At 37.3% G+C, this 22,455-nt stretch overlaps 1 protein-coding gene across 1 annotated transcript; it reads left to right on the forward strand.

The window, feature by feature from the left end:
* The first annotated feature begins 588 nt into the window (after positions 1-588).
* CMAS (cytidine monophosphate N-acetylneuraminic acid synthetase) lies at positions 589-21,119 on the forward strand. The gene is made up of 8 exons (XM_008693163.2): positions 589-956; positions 9,289-9,431; positions 9,575-9,730; positions 14,488-14,621; positions 16,275-16,369; positions 16,748-16,919; positions 17,719-17,872; positions 20,520-21,119. Exons 1-8 carry the CDS (start codon positions 697-699, stop codon positions 20,708-20,710), a joined length of 1,305 nt encoding a protein of 434 aa, XP_008691385.2. The 5' UTR covers positions 589-696; the 3' UTR covers positions 20,711-21,119.
* Positions 21,120-22,455: the final 1,336 nt, after the last annotated feature.

Here is a 22,455-nt window from a genome sequence, read left to right on the forward strand (position 1 = left end):
CAAAACAAAATAACAAAACAAGCAAAAAAAATAGGTGATTACTACGCTGTAGGGGAATAGTCAAGGTTGATTTCCAAGTTTTCGATGCTAGATGTTCAGTAATGTTGATAGAAAATGCAGATGTAGGAATAGTTTGGGCCCATACGGAGAGTTGAGGTTTTTTTAATGTTGAGTTTAAGGTGCCTGCAGGACATTTGAATGACGTAATCTCTTGGAAATAAAGAGTCAGGTACCTAGCAGAAAAATACACAATTATAATTTTAAAATATAAGATTTAATCGTGTTATGGTACATTTGAGTGTGCAGTGGGAAACCCACTACATTTCTTAAGTGGGGAAGTTCTTTACCAAAAAATCTATAACCTATGTGGTCTCATTTAGAAATCCCCGTATACTATAACCCCTGCCCACCAGAAGCTGCACTTCTTTCCAGTTATGTCTGGACTCTCACCGCTTGGCGCGGGTTTGGGCTGGATCTGCCAGAGCCTACTCGGCCTACTGGACCCAGGCGAGACGGCCGCGGACTACAATTCCCGGCGTGCCTCGCTAAGGGGCGGACCGCGGCGGGGGCGGGGCCAGGGCCAGGAACAGCCACCCCCGCGAGTGGTCGGGCGGGGAGATCGGGCGGCGCCGAGCTGAGGTGGCGAGAGAAGAGCTCCCGGATGTGGAGAAGCTGGGGAGAAGGCGTGGGAGGAAGATGGACTCGGTGGAGAAGGGGGCCGCCACCTCCGTCTCCAACCCGCGGGGGCGGCCCTCCCGGGGCCGGCCGCCGAAGCTGCAGCGCAACTCCCGCGGAGGCCAGGGCCGAGGTGTGGAGAAGCCGCCGCACCTGGCGGCCCTAATTCTGGCCCGGGGCGGCAGCAAGGGCATCCCCCTGAAGAACATTAAGCACCTGGCGGGGGTCCCGCTTATTGGCTGGGTCCTGCGTGCGGCCCTGGACTCGGGGGTCTTCCAGAGGTGCGCATGTGCGAGAGTGGGCGGCGCGGCCTGGGCGGGGGTCGGGACGGGGAGCCGGGCCGCTGGAAGGGCTGGGGCTCCCAGGGCAATTGCTCTTGGAAGGGGTGTGCAAGATCCGGGGTGTGTGGGCCCCGGTTGAGAGCGCAGGGAGGAAGTGCTCCAGCTTCCTTGTTCCGTAGCTGCTAATAGTCTTGACCTGGGACAGTTCCTGTCCCTGCCCTTGAGAATGCCATCCGTAAAGGGGGAGATTTCCCCCTTTTCAGCCGTCTCCGCCGCCCTGGTTGACCTCACAGGGTAAAGTAAAGGAGGCCACCCCTATGAAACGTCTGTGGCAATATGTGAACTCTTGTAGACAGAGGCCATTGGGGTTCCCCTGTTGCTCAGCCTGTGATAACCACTTGGTGCCGATCGATTAGGGAGGCATCAGGTTCATGAATGGAGTGAGGTGTCAAGGCTTTCTAGTTTCAAGCTCAGCTTGGAGATCCCTTTCTGACCTTTGAAAAATACTCCAAGCTATCTGCCTGTGAGTCAGCACAATCTAGAAAACTACCTACATTTGTACATAGGTAAGAGACAGTGAGAAAACGTACAGCAGGCTGTTTTATGATATGCTTATAAATGGTTTTATTGTATCTTTGGAACCTCGTCTGCCCTAAAGACAGTTTTAATTGTGCATCATTCAGAGACATTGCCATATGCCATTTTGGTCAGGAGTGACAAGCTGATGTCATTCATAAAAGAAAAGAGAGAGAATTTTGTGCCAGAAATGAGTTTACACATAGTAACTTCACCCTAATTATGCTTGAATTTGTTACTGTGGAAAGTAAATTATTTTAACCTTTTGATGTTTGGGTTTTGGTTCTTTAAGAGATGATTGTTTTTGGAGCCTATTAACTGCCCACATTAACATATGGGTATGTGATTTTCACTTAACTAGTCTTGTTTAAAGAAAGATACTCCAAAAGTATGAATTTACTAATTTACTTAATGTTTTAATCCAAAGGAAGCGCTGGGTGGAGCGAGGTAAATAGGGGTAAGCACCCAGAAGATAACGCTAATGTAGCAATGTAATAGGAAGTGTGCTAAGGAGAGATAGGGAAAGCCTTGGGAATTTGGTTCAATTCAGTAAACACATATTGGCCCTAATTTCTGCCATACACATCCAAGGAAACACCAAGATGAAATGACATGGTTCTTGTCCTTTTGGGGCTTACAGACTTTTGGACATTTTTTCACCTTTACAAAGAGTGCACATTGGTGGAGGGGGGGCGGGGGGAGACTGAGAGAAGGTGCCTCCAGGCAGCAGTGATATGCCATTTTTGTGAAATGAAGTAGAAATCAAAAATCACTTTCACAGTAAATTAAGAACAAAACTCATTTACAACTCTTTGGTTGCATGTCAGGAAACTCCTTTCAGCCTGGCTTAACAAAAAAGAGTAAGGCTTGTTTCAGGTACAATGAGATTCAGAGGCAAAAAATCATTCATTCAGTCAGCAAATATTTATTGACCACCTACTATGTGACTGGCACTGTACTGTGTCCTTAACCAGAGTTGATAGCAAGAGTCAGTCCCTGGTCTCATGGAGCTTGCATTATAATGAGAAACAGGCAATATACAAATAGTGTATACTATATTTGGTGGTGATAAATATTTTCAAGAAAAATAAAGCGGGGTGAGGGAATGGTGCACTCTGTCACCAGAATCCTCCATTTCTTGGTTCTTCTAGATAGGCTCTCCCTTTATGGTGCCAGATGGTTGTGCTGGAACTGCAAAACTGTCAGCACATAACGACTTGTCCAAACTCTAGTATGGTTTCCAACAGTGTACGGCCACGCTCCTAGGATGATCCTAGCCCCCCTTAAAATGGCTGAGAAAAGTCAATCTGCCAGGAGAATTTACTGTTTGTTTCACAGACAACCTGGTGACAGGCAGATAGCTTCTGAACCCCCTCTCAGAACAACTACTTTTGAAAGCTTGTAATTAGGAACCCCTTCTCCATCTTTTGGGATGTAAATTTATCACCCCAAACTGTCTCTTTGAAATGCAAATATCCTAGTAGATAACTCTCATTCCTTCCAGTCCCTGTGGGAGAATTAAGGGCCTGAATTCCCTGGGCACAGTGCTTCAACTTGCACCTTGCCCCCCATCATGAAGTTAGAAGTGTGTTTCTCCTCTGGACAAGCACCAGTTAACAAACCCAGATGGCCTAGTCACATGAACTAACCCCCTCTATCACCCCTGCAATACATTTCCTTAACACACTCCAGCCTATTAGAAGTCTCCAGCCTTTGTTTTGGGGAATTTTTTTTTTATTATGTTCAGTTAGCCACTCTGTGATACATCATTAGTTTATGAGGTAGTATTCAGTGATTCATTAGTTACATAGAACACCCAGTGCTCGTCGCAGCACGCGCCCTCCTCAATACCCATCACCGTGTTACCCCCATCCCCATCCCTTTCCCCTCTGAAGCCCTCAGAATGTTTCCAGGGGTCCATAGTCTCTCATGGTTCATCTCCCTCTCTGATTTCTCACCCTTTGGCTTTCCCTCCCTTCCCCTATCGTCCTCCATGCTATTGCTTATGTTCTTCATATGAGTGAAACCGTCTGATAATTGTCTTTCTCTGCTTGACTTACTTCACTTAACATAATCCCCTCCAGTTCCATCCATGTTGGTGCAAATGGTGGGTATTCATCGTTTCTGATGGCTGAATAATACTCCATTGTATATATGGACCACATCTTCTGTATCCATTCATCTGTTGAGGGGCATCTCGGCTCCTTCCACAGTTTGGCTATTCTGGACATTGCTGCTATGAACATTGGGGTACATGTGCCCCTTCTTTTCACTACATCTGTATCTTTGGGGTAAATACCTAGCAGTGCAATTGCAGGGTCGTAGGGTAGCTCTCTTCTAACATCTTGAGGAACTTCCATACTGTTTTCCAGAGTGGCTGTACCAGCTTGCATTCCCACCAACAGTGTAAGAGGGTTCCCCTTTCTCCACATCTTTGCCAACATTTGTTGTTTCCTGTTTTGTTAATCTTTGCCATTCTAACTGGCATAAGATGGTATCTCATTGTGGTTTGGATTTGTATTTCCCTGATGGCTAGTGATGTTGAGCATTTTTTCGTGTCTGTTAGCCATTCGTATGTCTTTGGAGAAGTATCTGTTCATGTCTTCTTCCTATTTGTTTTGGGGAATTTGAATTCAGTTTCTGCTGGATTCTTTTCCCAACTGCCATAGTTAACCAATCAAAGCTGTCCTTTCTGCTTTAGTGTCTAGCTTTGTTTACCCCCTTATTTTACTCCCTCCAGGTTTAAGTGTAACCAAAAAGAGTCTCTCTGGGTCCCCAGTGCTTGTATTGGTACAGTTTAGCTGCCTCTTCTGCTCTTGGAGCCGGTGATGGAGCGCCCCCTGAAGCACCATGTGACAGTTCCATCAAGAGAAAAATTGGAATATGATTACTAAAAGGGAGTAGATGGTGGAACTCAAAACCGGACAAATAGCCTTAGAGTAGACATAGGAGATTTTGCTACAAATGATTGGAAAATATATGTTATATATTAAGCAGTGATTTTCCTGTTTCCATTTATTAAAATGCATTTGTACAAAATTCCTTGAAAGAATAAATGATTCCTGAGAACCTTTTCTGTACCAGTTTTATTTAATATATCTAGACTAGAGTATAAGCATCTTGACAGTTGGAATGATATTTATACTTCAAGCCATCTATGGTATCTGTTACTATACTAATAATAGTGATTAGAAGAAATAAAACCAGGATTTTCCTTAACCAGCAAAATGAGCATAATTGGTCTAACTCTGCCTTCTCAAACTTAGAATACTGTATAATGAAGTGATTTTCCTCTGTTTAGTTTGCATAGCTGTTTGTTATGTGGCATCCTTTCTAGGGGTCTTGGAAAGTTCAACTAAAAAGGTAATAAAAGGGACTGGCACTACTTCCTCAGTGAAGGAGTGAAAGTAACTGTACCTTTGTTTTCTGCACAGAGAGCAGTGTTCAGACCTTCTTTTAGTGTATGTACTGTGCAGCGAGGTAAGGTCATAGACCCTGGAGTCAAACTGTGGATTTGAACTTCTGGCTTCACCACATGTTAACTGCAACTTTGTGTAAATCACTTAACGTCTGTGTCTCAGTTTCCTCATCTGCAGAATGGACTTAAGTATCCACCTTATTGGCTTGCTGAGGGGACTAAGTAAGGTAGTATAATACAGCCCTTAGAATGTGTCTGCTATATAGTGTGTGATCGATCCTTGACATTTCCTCCTCATATTGAAGGTTTTTACAATCTTCATCTCTTCAATGGGCCACAGTTTCCTTACTTGTAAAATGGGAAAGTTGTAATTGTCTTCAGAATTCTTTCTAATGCTAACATGCTTTGACCTTGAAGAGTTCATGGAATTGTGTCTTTACTGTCTATTTCAGGGGTCTACCAACTTTTCTGGTAAAGGGCCAAATACTAAATATTTTAGACTTTGCAAGCCAAATGGTCTCTGTTACGCAGCTCTGTTTTATGTTGTGAAAGTAGCTATAACAATATATAAGTGAATGAGCATAGCTGTATTCCATTAAAAGTTTATTTACGAAAATAGGCAGGGTATGAGCGAGATTTGGCCTGGGATGACTCTTGCTCTGCTGGGTTGAAGAGGTTCTTGTGAGCAGGTACTCTTACTTATCTTGGTATGCTTAATGTATTGGAACCTCAGTTAAAATGTGTTGATTTGGATTTAATTGATTTATTCTGAAGCTGCAGTCCAAGTTTGGAGCAACCTTGTTTTTTTTTTAAAGATTTTATTTATTTATTTGACAGAGAGACAGCCAGCGAGAGGGAACACAAGCAGGGGGAGTGGGAGAGGAAGAAGCAGGCTCCTAGCGGAGAAGCCTAAGGTGTGGCTCGATCCCAAAACACTGGGATCACGCCCTGAGGTGAAGGCAGACGCTTAACCACTGTGCCACCCAGGCGCCCCTGGAGCAATCTTGTTGCCCGTCACCTTCTACGTTCTTTCTTTGATAAATATTTACCCTAGGAAGGAATTGAAGAAAATTGCAGCTGCCCGATTTTGTTTTTCAGGGCTAGTAGATCTTTGGAGATTATTTTGTTCAAAACCATGATTTGTTCTTTGAGGCAGGTTTTTCCGTCCTGCTCAGAGTCAAAGCTAGCAGTACTTCCAAGGTTGCTAACTTTGTATACTACTTTGGATAGTTAGCAGTTGAGAAAAATGCTAAGACAATTTTTTTCATTCAGTAAAAAGTTACTGTTAGAGGTGAGTTTGTAAGAGCTCGATTTCAACAGTGGTTCAGTGCAATTAGTAAACCTCAGAACAAATTGATTTTGTAAATGTTGCCTAACATACTTGTGGGGGAAAAAAACGCACAAACTTTAGTTTCATTCGTAGGGTGTGGATTTATGATTAATGATAAGCCTATGCTGTGTTAGCCTTAAAATGGCACTTTATGGTTTAAAATAATATTCACAGGCGTTAGGGTTGATATTCCTGTTCATCCTGTTAGATGGAATACGACTTCATTTGAGGCTAAAGCCATTAGTATTAGGCTTTGACATTTACTCTGTACTTGATTTTACATTTTATTAGGCCTGTTTGTTCGCTTGCTCATTCTTTCTTTTTGCCCTCCCTTTTCTGATTCCCCTAAACGAAAGGAAAACCATCTACTTACATAGTCCCTTTAATAAATTATGTTCATTGTATTTAAATCTACATATGGGATGCTGTTTTCATACATATAAATTAGACATTTGGACCTTCGAAGTTCTGAAAGCAGAACTTCAGTTTTCCTTCCAACAGAGTCAGTGTGAGGATTAAATGAGACTGTGTATGTGTTCCTTTTTTGCCGTTCCTATTTTACTATTTTGAATGGCTAACATGTACTAAATGTTTATTGTGTGTTGTGGTTTGTATTTAATTCTTATAAAAATGATGTGAGGTAATTACTGTTATTATCACCTGTATTTTTTTTTTCTTAATCACCTGCACTTTACTAAAAATTGAGGCCTAGGGAGATGATGGATTTTGCCTAAGGTCGTATAGCTAACATGTGGTGGAGCTAGGATTTGAACCCCTTCCTTCAGATCCCATGCTGTTAACCATTTAATGTTTCATTTATTAACACATATGGATTGAGCATGGTATGTAGCAGACACTATAAAACTACTTTGTAAAAGTAAAGCATCGTAGAGAGATTAGTCATTGCTTCCTTACCTCTCTTTCCTTGATGGTTTAAAGAGTATTGTAACTGTGTTGGCCTCTGTCTCTACCAATAGGCTAAGAACTGGAAGTTTCTCAAGAAAATGGACTGCATATCTTCCATGTCCGAAGTAGGACCTGAAACATAATGGGCACTCAGTAAACATTTCATGAGTGGAGAAATAAATGAATGATAAAAGAGGAAAGAAGAAAAACAGACCTCTTCCAAAACCTCTATTATTTTTTATTTACCTTTTAAGCATTTCAAAAATGTCACCAAATCCTGTGGTGTTGAATTTTCATTACAGAAAATCAGGATAATAAAGTAAACGGTGTCAATAATTTATTTCGATTAGTGACATAAATTAGATGTCAAAAGACCATTTCTTTAGCTTTTACTGTTCACTTTTTACTTTATTTACCATCTTACCATCCTGCCTTCACCTTCTCTATTTTAAAACTAGTTTTTCATTGGTACTTTGTTATGTACCTTTGACTATTTCATTTCTCCAGTAAAAAATCTGCCCTCAGATATTTCAGATTTCAAGATGGGGGAAAGAGGGGGCATCTGTGTTCTGCCTTGCACAGAGTGACAGTAAATGTGAGACATCTGATCCCTAACCAGTGGCTCATCTTGTTTACTAGGCTTTAAAAAAATATATATGGGGATTATTGACTTTAGATTTAAATCCTCCTTCTGCAAATATTAAAGGGAAGAATGGAAATTGATAAGTAAAATCTGGAGATGTTAGATTTTTTTTTTTTTTTTTGGTATTCAGTAAACCTCTTCTCCTTAAAAAAAAAATGTTTCTTTAGTTTCTCATTTTCTTTTCACTCTTGACAATTGAGCATAGACATCTGAAACATGCAGTTCCTCTTACCCCCAGTAGATATTGAATGAAGGCGATAAAAGAAAAATAAATGCATATGCCAAAGACTGTAAGTCATTAAACTATCTTTGTGTAATATCACTAATAAAACATTGTGGCTAGAGGAATATTCACATCTTTTGTTTCTAGCAAAGGGAATTTGTAAAGGTCCAGGAGGACTAGCAAACTTGCCCCAAATAGCATTTTACTAGTAGTCATCATCTTAGAAAACCTAAACAGTGAACCATGTAAGATGTGGTGAAAGGTGCAGTTAAGTTAAACTTCCCAGAGCCCATCAAGTCATGTTCTCCATGTCTGTAATTGTTGTCAGTGGCTGTAACTCCATCAGTTGTGTTCATATGTTTATAGGATACCCATTGTTGGCAAAACAAGAGAATTGCATTATCTGATTATTTTGAGCCCAGATCTAGGCATTTCATTGCTTCTAAGCTTGAAATTCTTTCAGCATCATGGTTTGACTGCTACAAATCCATCTTTTTCTTAGCAAGTATATTAAAATTCTTCACATGGTAATTTGGATTTGAATGGGGAATAAGAAGCAGGATCTTCTTTATTTCCTTTAGATTTGAAGTTCTAGCACTACTGTTTTACTTAATATACCAGTAGCCTTAAAAATACCAAGTGTCATTTTTTTCTAATTTTATAAAACTGTATCTGGTACTATATTTTTATTCAGACACTTAATGTAGTTTATATACAAAATATATTTCTTTAAATTTTATGTTAAATCTGTAATTTTTTTTTTTTAAAGATTTTATTTATTCGACAGAGATAGAGACAGCCAGCGAGAGAGGGAACATAAGCAGGGGGAGTGGGAGAGGAAGAAGCAGGCTCATAGCAGAGCAAAATATAATTCTTTAAATTTTATGTTAAATCTGTAATTTTTTTTTTTAAAGATTTTATTTATTCGACAGAGATAGAGACAGCCAGCGAGAGAGGGAACATAAGCAGGGGGAGTGGGAGAGGAAGAAGCAGGCTCATAGCAGAAGAGCCTGATGTGGGGCTCGATCCCAGATCGCCGGGATCACGCCCTGAGCCGAAGGCAGACGCTCAACCGCTGTGCCACCCAGGCGCCCCTGTAATTTTTTTTTTTTGATGGTCTAAAAACTATTCCAACATCATGTTAGCGGTATTTTGGGGTTGCAGAGCTCCTTTTTATCTTTGGTGGTCTCTTTTAATGATTTGTATTGTTATGTTTATTTTTTAATATCTATCCAGTGTGTGGGTTTCAACAGACCATGATGAAATTGAGAATGTGGCCAAACAATTTGGTGCCCAAGTTCATCGAAGAAGTTCTGAAGTTTCAAAAGACAGCTCTACCTCACTAGATGCCATCATAGAATTTCTTAATTATCACAATGGTATGAATTTGATAGTTCATTCAAAATTTTATGTAATTTCCAACTTATTCGTTTTTTAGACTAATTTTCACATTTGAATTTAAGATCTTTGTATTCCTTGCAAAGAACTTTGATGTCCTTTTCATTTGTTTTGTCTTTTTAAGAGGTTGACATTGTAGGAAATATTCAAGCAACTTCTCCGTGTTTACATCCTACTGACCTTCAAAAAGTTGCAGAAATGATTCGAGAGGAAGGATATGATTCTGTTTTCTCTGTTGTGCGACGCCATCAGTTTCGATGGAGTGAAATTCAGAAAGGAGGTAATCTGTTATATCAGTCTTGATTTTAGCTTTTTGGAGAATCAGCTTTTTCATATGTAAATATTCTTTAGGAATGAAGGGAGCAACACATGATTATTAGCTGTAGTAGGTAATGACATTTATAATCAGTTCTAAGTCTTGTTATTGAGACAAGACAGACCAAATTCCCTGCTTTACTTTTTACAAATGGACATTTTAGCACTCTGTTTGCCTTTAGAGGCAGGCATGTCATTTTTCTAGATGTTAAATACTCCTGTGTTTGTTCTAGACTTGCTTGGTGAACTCCATATAAATCATACTGGGATTGTGGGATAGAAGTCTACCAAAAAGTTCTGGAGGACTTTAAGAATGAATTGTGGAATTGCTTCCCAAAATATGTAACTCTGATGTAAGAAGATTTCCATGGTATTTTAGCAGGAGCCTGATTTCTAGCTAGATAGACTAGGAAATACGGAATAAAGAATAAGATGACCACCAAATCGGTGAATGTTGTAACATACATAAGAAAAGGCAGTTTGATTTCTGTTAGGTGCCCTGACATTTGTTGAATATAGAAAGCTGCCTAAGTGTGACTTAAAGGAGACAGGAAGATGCAATGAAACTGGAGATACCACAAAGAAAAAAAAAGAGCAAGTAAGAGGATAAAAGAAGGGCTGAAAATAAGATTCTTCAGTCTCAAAATAGGAATGTTACCCAAACCAATGAAATATATCAGTAAATACAAATTTACCGATTGATTTCATTCAGCAAATATGTATTGATTGTCTTCTCTGTGCCAGGTTCTATGTTAAACTATGTATTTTAACTTTGAACTTATTTACTAAATCTCAGAAATTCTTATTTCTGAGGAAATAATTTCTAGGAAGGATCTATTAAAGCTTAAGAAACTAATTTTTGAAGCAAATCAAGGAAGCCCAGTGTTAAACTGAATATTGAGCTTTATATGCTATTTGATTAAAGTTTAAGAAGTTCAACAAATGTGTATGTTAGATAGATGACAAAGCCAAAGCCATAAAAATTAGATCTATAAGTATTTTTAAGAAAATTAGATATGTTTGAATAGATGTCTTTTAACATCGAGAAGTGAATGTTAGGGACCAGAGCTTTGTCTTGTCATATAGTTTCTTAGAACCACTATGAGACAGAATGCTATTGAAGAACAATGGCTCTAACCCAGAGTGGTATTTCTTGTGAGTCTGTTATGTTCCTTGTTTATAAAATCACTGAAAGTGCTACTGGATTAATCAATACTTGAAAAATTATTCCATTTTATATTGTATAACTTTTTGTGTTCTTTTTTGTCATCACACTAGAACCTCACCATCTAATATAATAGCCTCTAGCACTGTAAGCACTCAAAATATAGTTAGTCCAAATTGAGATATGCATTAAGTGTAAAATACATATTGGATTTCTAAGATTAGTATGAAAGAAGTATATGCAATATCTCATTAATAATTCTTATATTTATTACATGTTAAAAAACATTTTAGATACATAGGGTTAAATAAAATCTATTATTACAATTAATTTCACTTCTTTTTAATTTTTTAAACTGTAGCCATTAGAAAATTTAAAATTATGTATGCAGCTCACATTATACAGCACTGCTCTAGAGATTACACTTTGCACCCTTAGTTTGTTATAGTCTACCTGAATTTGTATTTTCACAAATAATTAAGAACCTTACAACAGTAAATTTCTATTTAGCCCCTGCCTTTTGTACTATTATTGTCACATAGTCTAATTCTATATATATTATGACCCACAGCGCATTGCTGTTCTATTTATTTTAAACAGTTAACGGTATTTTGAGTTATTTTAAAATAGTCCTTTATCTTCACCTGTGTATTTATCTTTTTTTGTTATTCTTCATTTCTTACCACTTACATGTGCTTCTGTTTTACAGTGTACATCTGTTAGTAACAGCTCCTCTCAGCTTTTGTCTGTCAAAAAATGACTATAATTCACCCTTATTTTTAAAGGGCATTTTCATGGAATATAAAATTTTGGTTTGCCTTTTTTTTCTTTCAGCATTTTAAGATTGCATCCTTAAGATGTTACTCTTTTGAAGATGCATCATTAATGTGTCATTTCATTATCTTCTGCCATCCATTGTTTCTTAAAAGAAATCAGCTATTATTCTGATCATCGTCTCTCTAAATTTAATGTCTTTTTTCCCTCAGGCTGTTTTTAAGATTTTTCCCTTTATCTTAAGTTTTCATAGTTGACTCCAATTTGTATTGCTGTGGGTTTTATTGTGTTTATACTATTTAGAATTCTCCGAACTTCTCATATCTCCAGGTTGATATCTGTCATTAGTTTGCAAAAATTCTGTGCCATTCTCTCCAAATATTTCTTCTGCCATGATTTCTCTCTCCTCTCTTTCTGGGACTCAGATTTAAGTGTATCTTAACGATTTTATGGGGTCCACATGTCTCCCACAGTCTGTTCTGCATTGTTTGTTGATTTTTCTCTCTGTGCTTCATGTGGATTAATTTCTGTTGACATATTTGAGTTCATTGATCGTTTCTTCTGACTTGTCCAGTGTCCTGTAAATCCTGTCCAGTGAATTATTTCAGATAGACGTGTTTTCCATTCTGGAATGTACATTGTAGTTATTTTTTAGAGATTCTGTTCTCTGTTAAAATTCTCCATCTCTTTATCCTTTTAAATCTTTTCCTCTCATATCTCTAACATATTTATGATAGTTGAAAATCCTCGATTGTGGGTTCTGACGTCTGGGTCATTTATAGTTCTGTTTCTACAACTGTTTTTCTCTAGTTATGGGTGGTATATTTCTGCTTCTTCATAATGACTCATGTTTTGTCATATGCCTGACATAGAGATCGGAGTACAGTTGACCCTTGAACAACACAGGTTTGAGCTGTACAGTGTTTTCAATAAATACAGTACACTACTGTAAATGTATTTTCTTTTCCTTATCGTTTTCTTAATAGCATTTTCTTTTCTCTAGCTTATTTTATTGCAACAATGCAATAGATATAGTATACAAAGTATGTGTTAATTGACTATGTTATTGATGAGGCTTCTGGTCAACAGTAAGCTCTTAATAGTTAAACTTTGGGGGAATCAAAAATTATATGTGGATGTTTAACCATGTCGGGGGTTGGCACCCCACCCCCTGCATTGTTCAAGGGTCTGTAAATATTATTTTCCTCCAGGGAGAGCACACTGTTTCTTCTATCAGGCAGATAGCATATGGAGCTAGTTGCTTTGATCCAATTAGGAGTTGTGCTGGGTTTGAGCTTCAGTCTCACTTTACCTCTTAGTGCAGGTGTCTTGCCAGCAGTGGATCTTGTATATTGCTGAAAACCCCAGGCTAACAGGATTTTGAGATCTAAGCACCACAAAACTATAATGGTTTCTCCCTGCCTTCCAGCCCATCCCTAGCTTCTTGTGCTGCAGCACACTGAGCAAACGTCCCGCAGGGGAATAATTAGGTGGGAAGAGCTAGCTCTGTGTAGGCTCTTATAGAAGCCAATCTATGATTCTAGTCCGTAGGGCCATTAAAAATTCTTCTGGTTTCTCTTTATCCCAGCAAAGTTCCTCTGCTTATGCCAAGTTTGATCTTTCTTTCACTTCTTCCTCGGATTCAGCAAATATCCCCAGAGAGGAAGCAGCCACTGATCCTTGTTCACTTAGGAAAAACTTGCCCCCTCATTCCTTTTCTTCAAAGTACCACTTGAATTAGTTTGTTTACTGCCTATCTTCACCACTAGATTGTACACTCCATGAAAGTAGAAAGAGTCTTATTCACTGCTATGTATCCCACGCCTGTAAAACTATACCATATGTAACTCTTCAATGTATATTTGCTGAGTATTTTTCCTAGATTATATCAAACACTGATGGACTAGGATTGAACAGTTAGGGAAGTAAGTAGAAATTGTTTCTAGAAGACATTACACCCATAAGTGGCAGCCAAAAGTAAAGAAAGATTCTGAATAATCACCAGCTTTAAACACACACACACACACACACACACACACACACACACGAGTCATGCGTGCATGTCAATACACATCCATAAACACAGTTTTGGGAAAAATGCAGTAAAAAGGCAAGAGGATCCCTCTTTACCAGTACTGAGGGCTTCCTTTGTTACATCATGTTATAATCACTAATGTTGATATTGCTGAGCCTTCATTACCAAGGATAGTAATAAGTAAATATTATTTATTATTATGCTTAGTATATTTTTAAATTACTGGTAAGAATATGTAATATATAAACATTTTTATCAATATAAAATTCTCAATGATTTAATGAGGAAATCTTCAGTTTTCTGTAATATTTCTATGAAAGTAATTTCTCAACAACATTGTATAAACACATACTTTGTATTTCTATAGAAAAATGAGAAATATATTAAAATATTCAAATAAGGATATTTTATGACAAGTTCAGTCCTTTTGAAGCGGCCTTAAGTTTGCCTTGATGTCCTCCCAGAACCTTGTATTTTTAAAAATGCCTTAAAACCTCAATTATTTAGAATTCCTCTGTAAAATACTTTATTTTTCTATGATTAGATAATAATAATAAAATAATTATTAAATATTAGCAAACAAAGATAAATCATCAGCATCATTAGAGATTTTGTTCCTTTAAAAATCCATTTATTTATTGAAATAGAAAAATATTTTACAGTTTCAGTTTATTTATTTTTTTTTAGTTACTAAATGAATACTCAGTTTTCAAAGCAACATGGACTTACTATAGCTTTTTGCTTTTAGTTCGTGAAGTGACTGAGCCTCTGAATTTGAATCCAGCTAAACGACCTCGTCGACAAGACTGGGATGGAGAATTATATGAAAATGGCTCATTTTATTTTGCTAAAAGACATTTGATAGAGATGGGTTATTTACAGGTTTGTGCCTTCATTTTGCAAAAATCTTTTAAACCTTTTTATATGTATACCTCAGTTCTAAGAAAGACAGATGGCACAGTTCATAAAGGAAAGTATCAGTTCCTAGAGGAAAGGCAATAAGTGGTAAGATTTATCATCTGAGGCATTTATTCTGTAGGCTTACAATAAATTAATCTTTGGAATCCATTCAGTGAATAAGCAAGTTGTAGCAAATTTTGCTACAGCTAAGAAATGAATCAAATATTGAATGTTGTATACATGCCCTGATTTTCATTTTATTCCATTCAAAATTCTGTTTTTAATATATGGTTTATTACTGTCAGGTTGTGGTTGTACAGTTGAATAAAAATCTATTGCTTTTAAAAAGAGACCAAAAAACATAGTAGATGTGGAAGATCACCAGCCTGGGTGTCAGGAAAGCCAGATTGTAGTTCTCTATCTCTGACTACGTGTCTTTGAATATACATTTTACCTGTTCTGAATCTCGTTGCTCTCATTTTAAAATCAGGGCGTTGGATCTCTCTCACATCTTTAGAGCCTGCATGGTTACATCATATACTATTTGTTCCTTTTAGTTAATAGCAGGTATTTATTTAGCCCTTACTATGTACCAAGGACTATACAAGACACTTTACATAGGTTATCTCATGTAATCTGCATAGCTGTGAAATAAAGTAGACATTCCTGGCCCAGTATCATAGAGGAGGAATGGCCGCTTTGAAAAAAGAAAGTAATTGGCTCAGGTCATAAACAGGTAGTTTAAAAACAACCCTCTACTCACTGTAGTAAAAATTCTAATGTGACTTATGCTCTGAAGTAAAAGGATTTTTAACAGTTCTGGCAATATATAGGCAAACTGTAGACTGTTGAGTATTCAGGAAAATTGGGTTTGACATATGTAGATAGCACCCTTTCCAACTCTTTGCTAAGGGGACTGTTATTTGACCCTTTCCTAAAGTGTGGAGGACAATCAAGTATCTCATCATAAGATTTATGAAGAGACTGACAATTCTAAAAAAATAAAATTTACCAGTAATTGATTTTGACATTCAGATTATCACAGTCATAGGAAAGATCTCCCCCTTTTGCCCGCAGACCCCAGGATCAGGAAATTGTCCCTCCCTTTGCCCACATGTGATCCAGACAATTAATGTCCACTCCCACCTGTAGTTCAGAGATCTAAGACAGTTTGGTACAATAGATCCTAGTTATTTTTCCTTCCCTATCTTGCCACTTAGTTGCAAATTGGAACATAAATTCTGAAAATCTTTATACTGCTTTGGATGATGACGAGAGAGACTATCAGAAGATGGGGATACAATTAGGGGATTTCTAGAAAATTCCTTGTCAGAATATTTGAAGATGGGTATTTCTGCTTTTTTCAGTCTTAAAATAGAAATCTACTTAAAGAAAAATGGGAAGCTTGCACTGTGCAGATAGAATTTGAAAAATATTATGGTGTATAATTTGAATACATAGGAAACAAAAAGCTTTTCCCTCAAAAAATTATTTGTTGAATGTCACTCATTTTACTGAGTTACCTATTTTTCTAAGTATTGTAGAAATGAATTCATTGTTCTGTATTATAATAAACTTTTTGGTATTGTGAATGAATGTTAAAAACAGTACTCATGGCATTTGTACCATCTTTAGGGTGGAAAAATGGCATACTACGAAATGCGAGCTGAGCACAGTGTGGATATAGATGTGGATATTGATTGGCCTATTGCAGAGCAAAGAGTATTAAGGTAAAAACAATACTTGCACAGCCTGTGCACTGGACCCTGACATACTCCTGGTAGATATATGGAGTTTTCTAGGCACTAATTTTTGATACTCCAAACATTTTAGGATCTTTGCAGTTAGTCTGTTCATGTGAGGAAGACATACACATAAAATATGCATATAGATGGCTTATTCAGTAACTTGAGAAACACATAGCCTCATTAGACCACTCTACTCAAAGGTCTTGCACTGGAACCTGAAGTGTATATGTGACGTAAATGTGAAGGGTAATGTTTGAATAACTGAGTGGGAATGGTTATTGAGTTTACTGGTGTTAGCCAGTTGAGAGAGAGTGATTAGTATTGCACTTGTACTCAGAGGTCTATTTTGGTTTCTTTTAGATATGGCTATTTTGGCAAAGAGAAGCTTAAGGAGATAAAACTTTTGGTTTGCAATATTGATGGATGTCTCACCAATGGCCACATTTATGTATCAGGAGACCAAAAAGAAATAATATCTTATGATGTAAAAGATGCTATTGGGATAAGTTTATTAAAGAAAAGTGGTATTGAGGTATGTGCCCCCTGAATATAGTGATGTTTTTTAAGATGATGATTCAGGGTCAAAGAACATGTGAGGGAAATAAGAGATTTAAATTTTTAGTATCCTCTATTAAAATATCTGAAATTTAGCCTTCACATGCCTAGAAGATTGTCATACTTTTACTCTTAGATGAATAAAATTAGGAATTTGTCAATCAGCAAATAATATTTCTTGTTTTTTCAATAAGTATAAACATATTATTTTTAAATAGGAACTATCTAGTAATTCCCCTAGGATCTTTCAACAAGAAAAATTTCATAAAAAATAGGTATCAGCATTTAGGAAAAAAAACAAGTATCTTGTGGATTTTTAAGATGTAGCTTATTCTTATGATTGAAAATTTTAATTCAGAATGATTTAATATTTAATATATTTTCAAAAATGAAAGCTAAGATAATTTCTTATAATACCCTAGAAATCTTAAGTATGTGTTCCTAAGCAGTACAAGAGACAAGTTGTAGACTTCCCTCTGGATAAATCGAATTATAGGAGAATCTTAGGTTAGTATCAGACAGTGTATATTTTTTATCCTGCAGATAGGATCCTTCCTACTGTAGAAAACAGTGTCTTTTACCTTTATTGGACTTAGAAAATATTGTAAAGATTCATCATTTTAAAATTTCAGTTGATTTTACTTAATTGGTCCTTCAGAAGACCACTCATTTGTGACTTGTATTATTTACCAGGTGTTATTTTATTATGAAATACTTGTTTTCTTTATTTTCTCATTTTGCCCTTCTTTCTTTCTTTTCTTTTTTTATTTTTTAAGGTGAGGTTAATCTCAGAAAGGGCATGTTCAAAGCAGACACTCTCTTCCTTAAAACTGGATTGCAAAATGGAAGTCAATGTACCAGATAAGCTGGCAGTTCTGGATGAGTGGAGAAAAGAAATGGGCCTGTGCTGGAAAGAAGTGGCGTATCTTGGTTGGTATCATAAAGTGGGCCAGGACTTTTTTTTTTTTTTTTTTTTAAGAACTAGAGAAATAAGAAAGAAAATTCCCGATTGGCACAATTGTAGGGAAGTAGGAACTCTCTACACTACTGAGGAAAGTACTAATTTGGGATGGCCTTTCTGGTGGTTAGTTTGATAGTACATATCAGTTATATCCTAGTAGAATGATTACTGACACATGCTTTGGAGTGAGACCACACCTGACTGGTCAGTTTCGGTAAGGTAAGCTTTGATTTCCTCCCCTGTAAACTGGAAATGTCAAGAGTACCTGTGTCATAGGACTGTGGTAGGAAGTCATGAGATAATCTGGGTAAAGCACTTTGCAGCTTCCTAACATATAGGAAGTACACTTTGGATGATGGTTGCTTTATTAAAATGTCCCTAGTTTTAACTTAAATGTCAATTCCAGGAAGGAAATTGGACAAATGGGCAAACAATGGAGAAAAAAAAAAGCCCACTTAAATATCCTGGACATCCACAAAATGGAATGCTCTGCAACCATGAAAGACAGAGCTGTGATCCGTATTGATAGGGTCAGATGTCCCAAGGTTTTCACATTGGTGTTTAACAGATATACTATGTGCAGGCTTGGGGTTGGTTGCTGGGACTTACTGCGTCCAGAGCTTGCAGTCTCATGTCTACATTTTAGGTATTAAAGATGACAAGTTATTGAACTACATATAACATAAGCCATGTATGAAATAAATATTTACAAGGGTAGTATGGGCCTCAAAAGAAGCAGCACAGAAATGCTTTGGGAGCATGTCATCTGAGGACTTCAGGAATAGCCTTTGAACCGCATGTGAAGATTCAGTGAAGAATACTACAGAGCCTTTGATAGAAAATGATCTGGTTTTTGCAAGGAGAAAACAATTTTAGTGGAATGTATAACAAATCTCAGGTATACTAAGTATCTGTGCGATCCTCAGTGAGCCTCTCCAGCCCTTGGTTTTCTTATTTATCGTATAAACACAAATCAAAGTTCATAAGGATACTGGAAAGAAAATTGAAAATTATATAGAATGCCTAATACGGTGCCTGCAGGTAGTAATAATAGCATATATCGCTTATATCAGTAAAATCATGCAATTACACATGCCAAAATACAGTAATTATCCATAAATAGTGGTAATTAGGATGATACTGATTTGGTTTTTGCCTTGATTTAAAAAAAATGTTTCTACCAAGAAAATGCATTACTTACATAAAAATTTTTAAAAACTATAAAGAGCAGAGGCTAGAAAAGAAGAAAATAGAGAATAGGGTCCAAATTTTAATTTTAAAATCAGAGCACTCTCTCACATGGGTCACATAAACGTATGAAAATATATTCCTTAAAAATATCAGTACTTACAAAGGTAAATTTTACTAAATACAGCTTAGTTTCAGGGGTAGATTATACAAATTAAATACTTGAATTTTCATCAACTTTCAGTGAGAAAATTCAGATTTCAATACATTTAGCCATTTAAAAATTTTCACTAGATAAATGTGGAACAGATTTAAAACAAACTCTTTAACAAGCATTTTATTAGTAGTAGTTGGTCTACCGAATAATAATACTTACACTCAGAATGGAGAATCTGAGGTACTGGGTGCTTCTGAAATTCATCCTGTCAACACAAAACAGGAGAGAAGAACAGGACAGGTGAACAAAGGGTGTAGTTTTGTCATTGTGATGGTAATTCTTCAACAAATAAGTGATGTACAAATCAAAGAGAACTGTTACAGATTAAAAGTACTGACAATATAGATCAACAAAGTGCAGTATGTGGACTTTGGCTTCTGATGCAAACAGATCAGCTATAAAAAGAAAATTTGAGATAACGGGGTATTTGAGCACATACTAAGTTACTAGATGATTTTTTTTTAAGATTTTTTATTTATTATTAGCACAAGTGGGAGAGGGCGAAGCAGGCTTTCCACTGAGTAGGGAGCCTAATGTGGGGCTTAATCCCAGGACCCCAGGGTCATGATCTGAGCCAAAGGCAGATGCTTAACCCACTGAGCCACCCAGGCGCCCCAAGATAATACTAAGGAATTGTGGATTTTGTTAGTTTGATGATACTGTCTCACTTTAAAAAAAAAAAAAAAACAAAAAACCTTATCTATTAGAGATAGGTATGTGTTAGAGGTAGATGCTGAAGAGTTTTGGGGTAAAACATGATGTCTGGGTACTCCTTCCTAGCCCTCCCTCTGAAAAACCAAGGGGTGGAGCAAAGAGAAAAACATTGATAAATGATCCAAAACATGGATAATTATTCCACATGAACTTGGGGTTCTTGCATGTGTTTGGGATTTTTTTAATAAAAAGGTTAAATAATTCGTAATTTATATATAGACTATCTTATAATTCTAATATGCATGGCAATCAAATCATAATCCACTCTCCTTCTTTAACTGATAGGCGTTGATTTTGAATTGCTTAAGGAAAACCCTAGACCTCAGTTATACTTTTAAATACTTTAACATATCTGTTCCACCTAATCTGTGGTATTATATGCCATGCTGAGGTCTCCTGAAGCTACCAGAATTACTTACTGGTTGCTGTTTGCATCATTAGAACTGAGTTTTCTTTGTGTCCTTAAATACTCACCCAGTGTTCCTTTTACTTGCTAGGAAATGAAGTGTCTGATGAGGAGTGCTTGAAGAAAGTGGGCCTAAGTGGCGTGCCTGCTGACGCCTGCTCCACCGCCCAGAAGGCCGTTGGATATATTTGCAAATGTAATGGTGGCCGTGGCGCCCTCCGAGAGTTTGCAGAGCACATTTTCCTACTAATGGAAAAGGTTATTAACTCATGCCAAAAATAGAAATTAGTATAATGTTAGGAAAGAAAGTATACAGCCTTCTTCAGCCACTTTTATTTTTGATTAAGTACAATTCCATGTTGTAATGTTACAGAGTGTGATTTGACCTGTGATGTATCTTAATATATTTTAAAGCAAAGTCTTCTCAAATTGTCACTCCCAAAACCTTCTATGAAATAATTGTGCTCTACTTTTCTCTTTAAGCAAGATAATTATCTAGAGATTAATACAGTCTTTCTCAGATTTTTAGTAAATGCAAGTAAGAACATCATCTAAATTGAATTTGTATCGTACCCTGTTAAACTGTGTTTGTGTGCTTTTAATGATGCTGAGATTTTATTTATTTGGGGACAATGTGTCTGGTAAGACATGCCCTTCTATTAATTAATAAAATTACATTTCACAAACTTGATGAAAACTCTTGTTGCTATACCAGGGAGTTACCGAATATTCCTGATTTCCTTTAAACGCTGACCATATAATCAGCATGAGAAACAAGCCGCTAAGTACCTGGCGTAAAGCATCTGCTTGTACCTTAGGTATGTATACATATAGCAGCCACTCCATACGAATGCAGGTCTCTGAAGAAATTCATATATTGTGAAGATTGTACATTGGTTTGGAGCAAATCGTTTGCAGTTACCTCTGAGGTCATGGTAATTTTATGTACAAAATTTGGCTACTGCCACAATTTTATAGCCACCAAAAAACACTCTCCTATCTGGGTAAATTCCAAGAATGGAGCTTTATCTCATAAATGTGGCCTTTTACCTAATAAACACCAACCACTTCCTGTGAAACATTTACATCTATTTCCATTGTAAAAAGAATTCAGTTCTGGCAAGAAGCAAGTCATTCAGGCCGAGTCACAGGAAGCTCTTTTCCTCTGTCAGGACTGGGTACGTCTGTCCAGTTCAGAGTCCGACCTTATAGTCCAGGCATTGCTGGAAGAAGAAAGGAACCTCTTCTACCTTAATTTCCTTGGTACCTCATCCTGGTTTTTCTCCCACCTTTCTGGCTTTTCCACTGCTGATTTTATTTTCTCCTACTCGTTAAGTATGCCCATTCCCAAAGGTTCTAACCCCAGGTCTTGTTCTTCCCAGAACCACATCTATATTCAAAGTTTAAGCTGTAGCCTGCACACAATGACTCCAGAATCTAGTCACTCATTCTAAGTTCCGACTGCATCTCAGATTTTTCACATTATAAGCCAGGTTCTTGGACTTCACCTCAAATGTCTGATCTGACCTTTGAGATCACAACCTTCTCAACTATACCTTTTCATCTCTCATCAGATACCAAATCTTGAGTGTCCTTTCAGTTTATCCTGTACTTTTGCTAGATTAACTGTTGATATTTGTTGTTACCCTTTATGAAATCTTTTAGTGACTCCATGCTGACCACAGAATTTGATAAAACATTTCCCAGTCCAAATGTACTCTGGACATGTCCTAATATTTCCAGCCTTAGTTCCTACTGATTCTTGTGGATCCCTCCACCCAATCACACTATTCCGTGTAATTCTCCAGCAGTGCCTCGATTAGCCTCTTCTCAAGTTCCTCCTTTAATCACCACGCTAATCATTCTGCAAAAAACACCTACCAAAATGCCTCCCAAAGTAAATGCTATGCGTGAGTATTATACATAGTATTTGGTTATAGTACTATGATTATACTGGAGTCCTTGTTTCATTTCGGTGACCCAAAGCCAAGTGTAAGGACAGTTCAGTCCTCGCTGAACTACTTCCT

Source organism: Ursus maritimus, unplaced genomic scaffold (genome assembly GCF_017311325.1).
Source record: "Ursus maritimus isolate PB19 unplaced genomic scaffold, ASM1731132v1 scaffold_26, whole genome shotgun sequence".
NCBI lineage: Eukaryota > Metazoa > Chordata > Mammalia > Carnivora > Ursidae > Ursus > Ursus maritimus.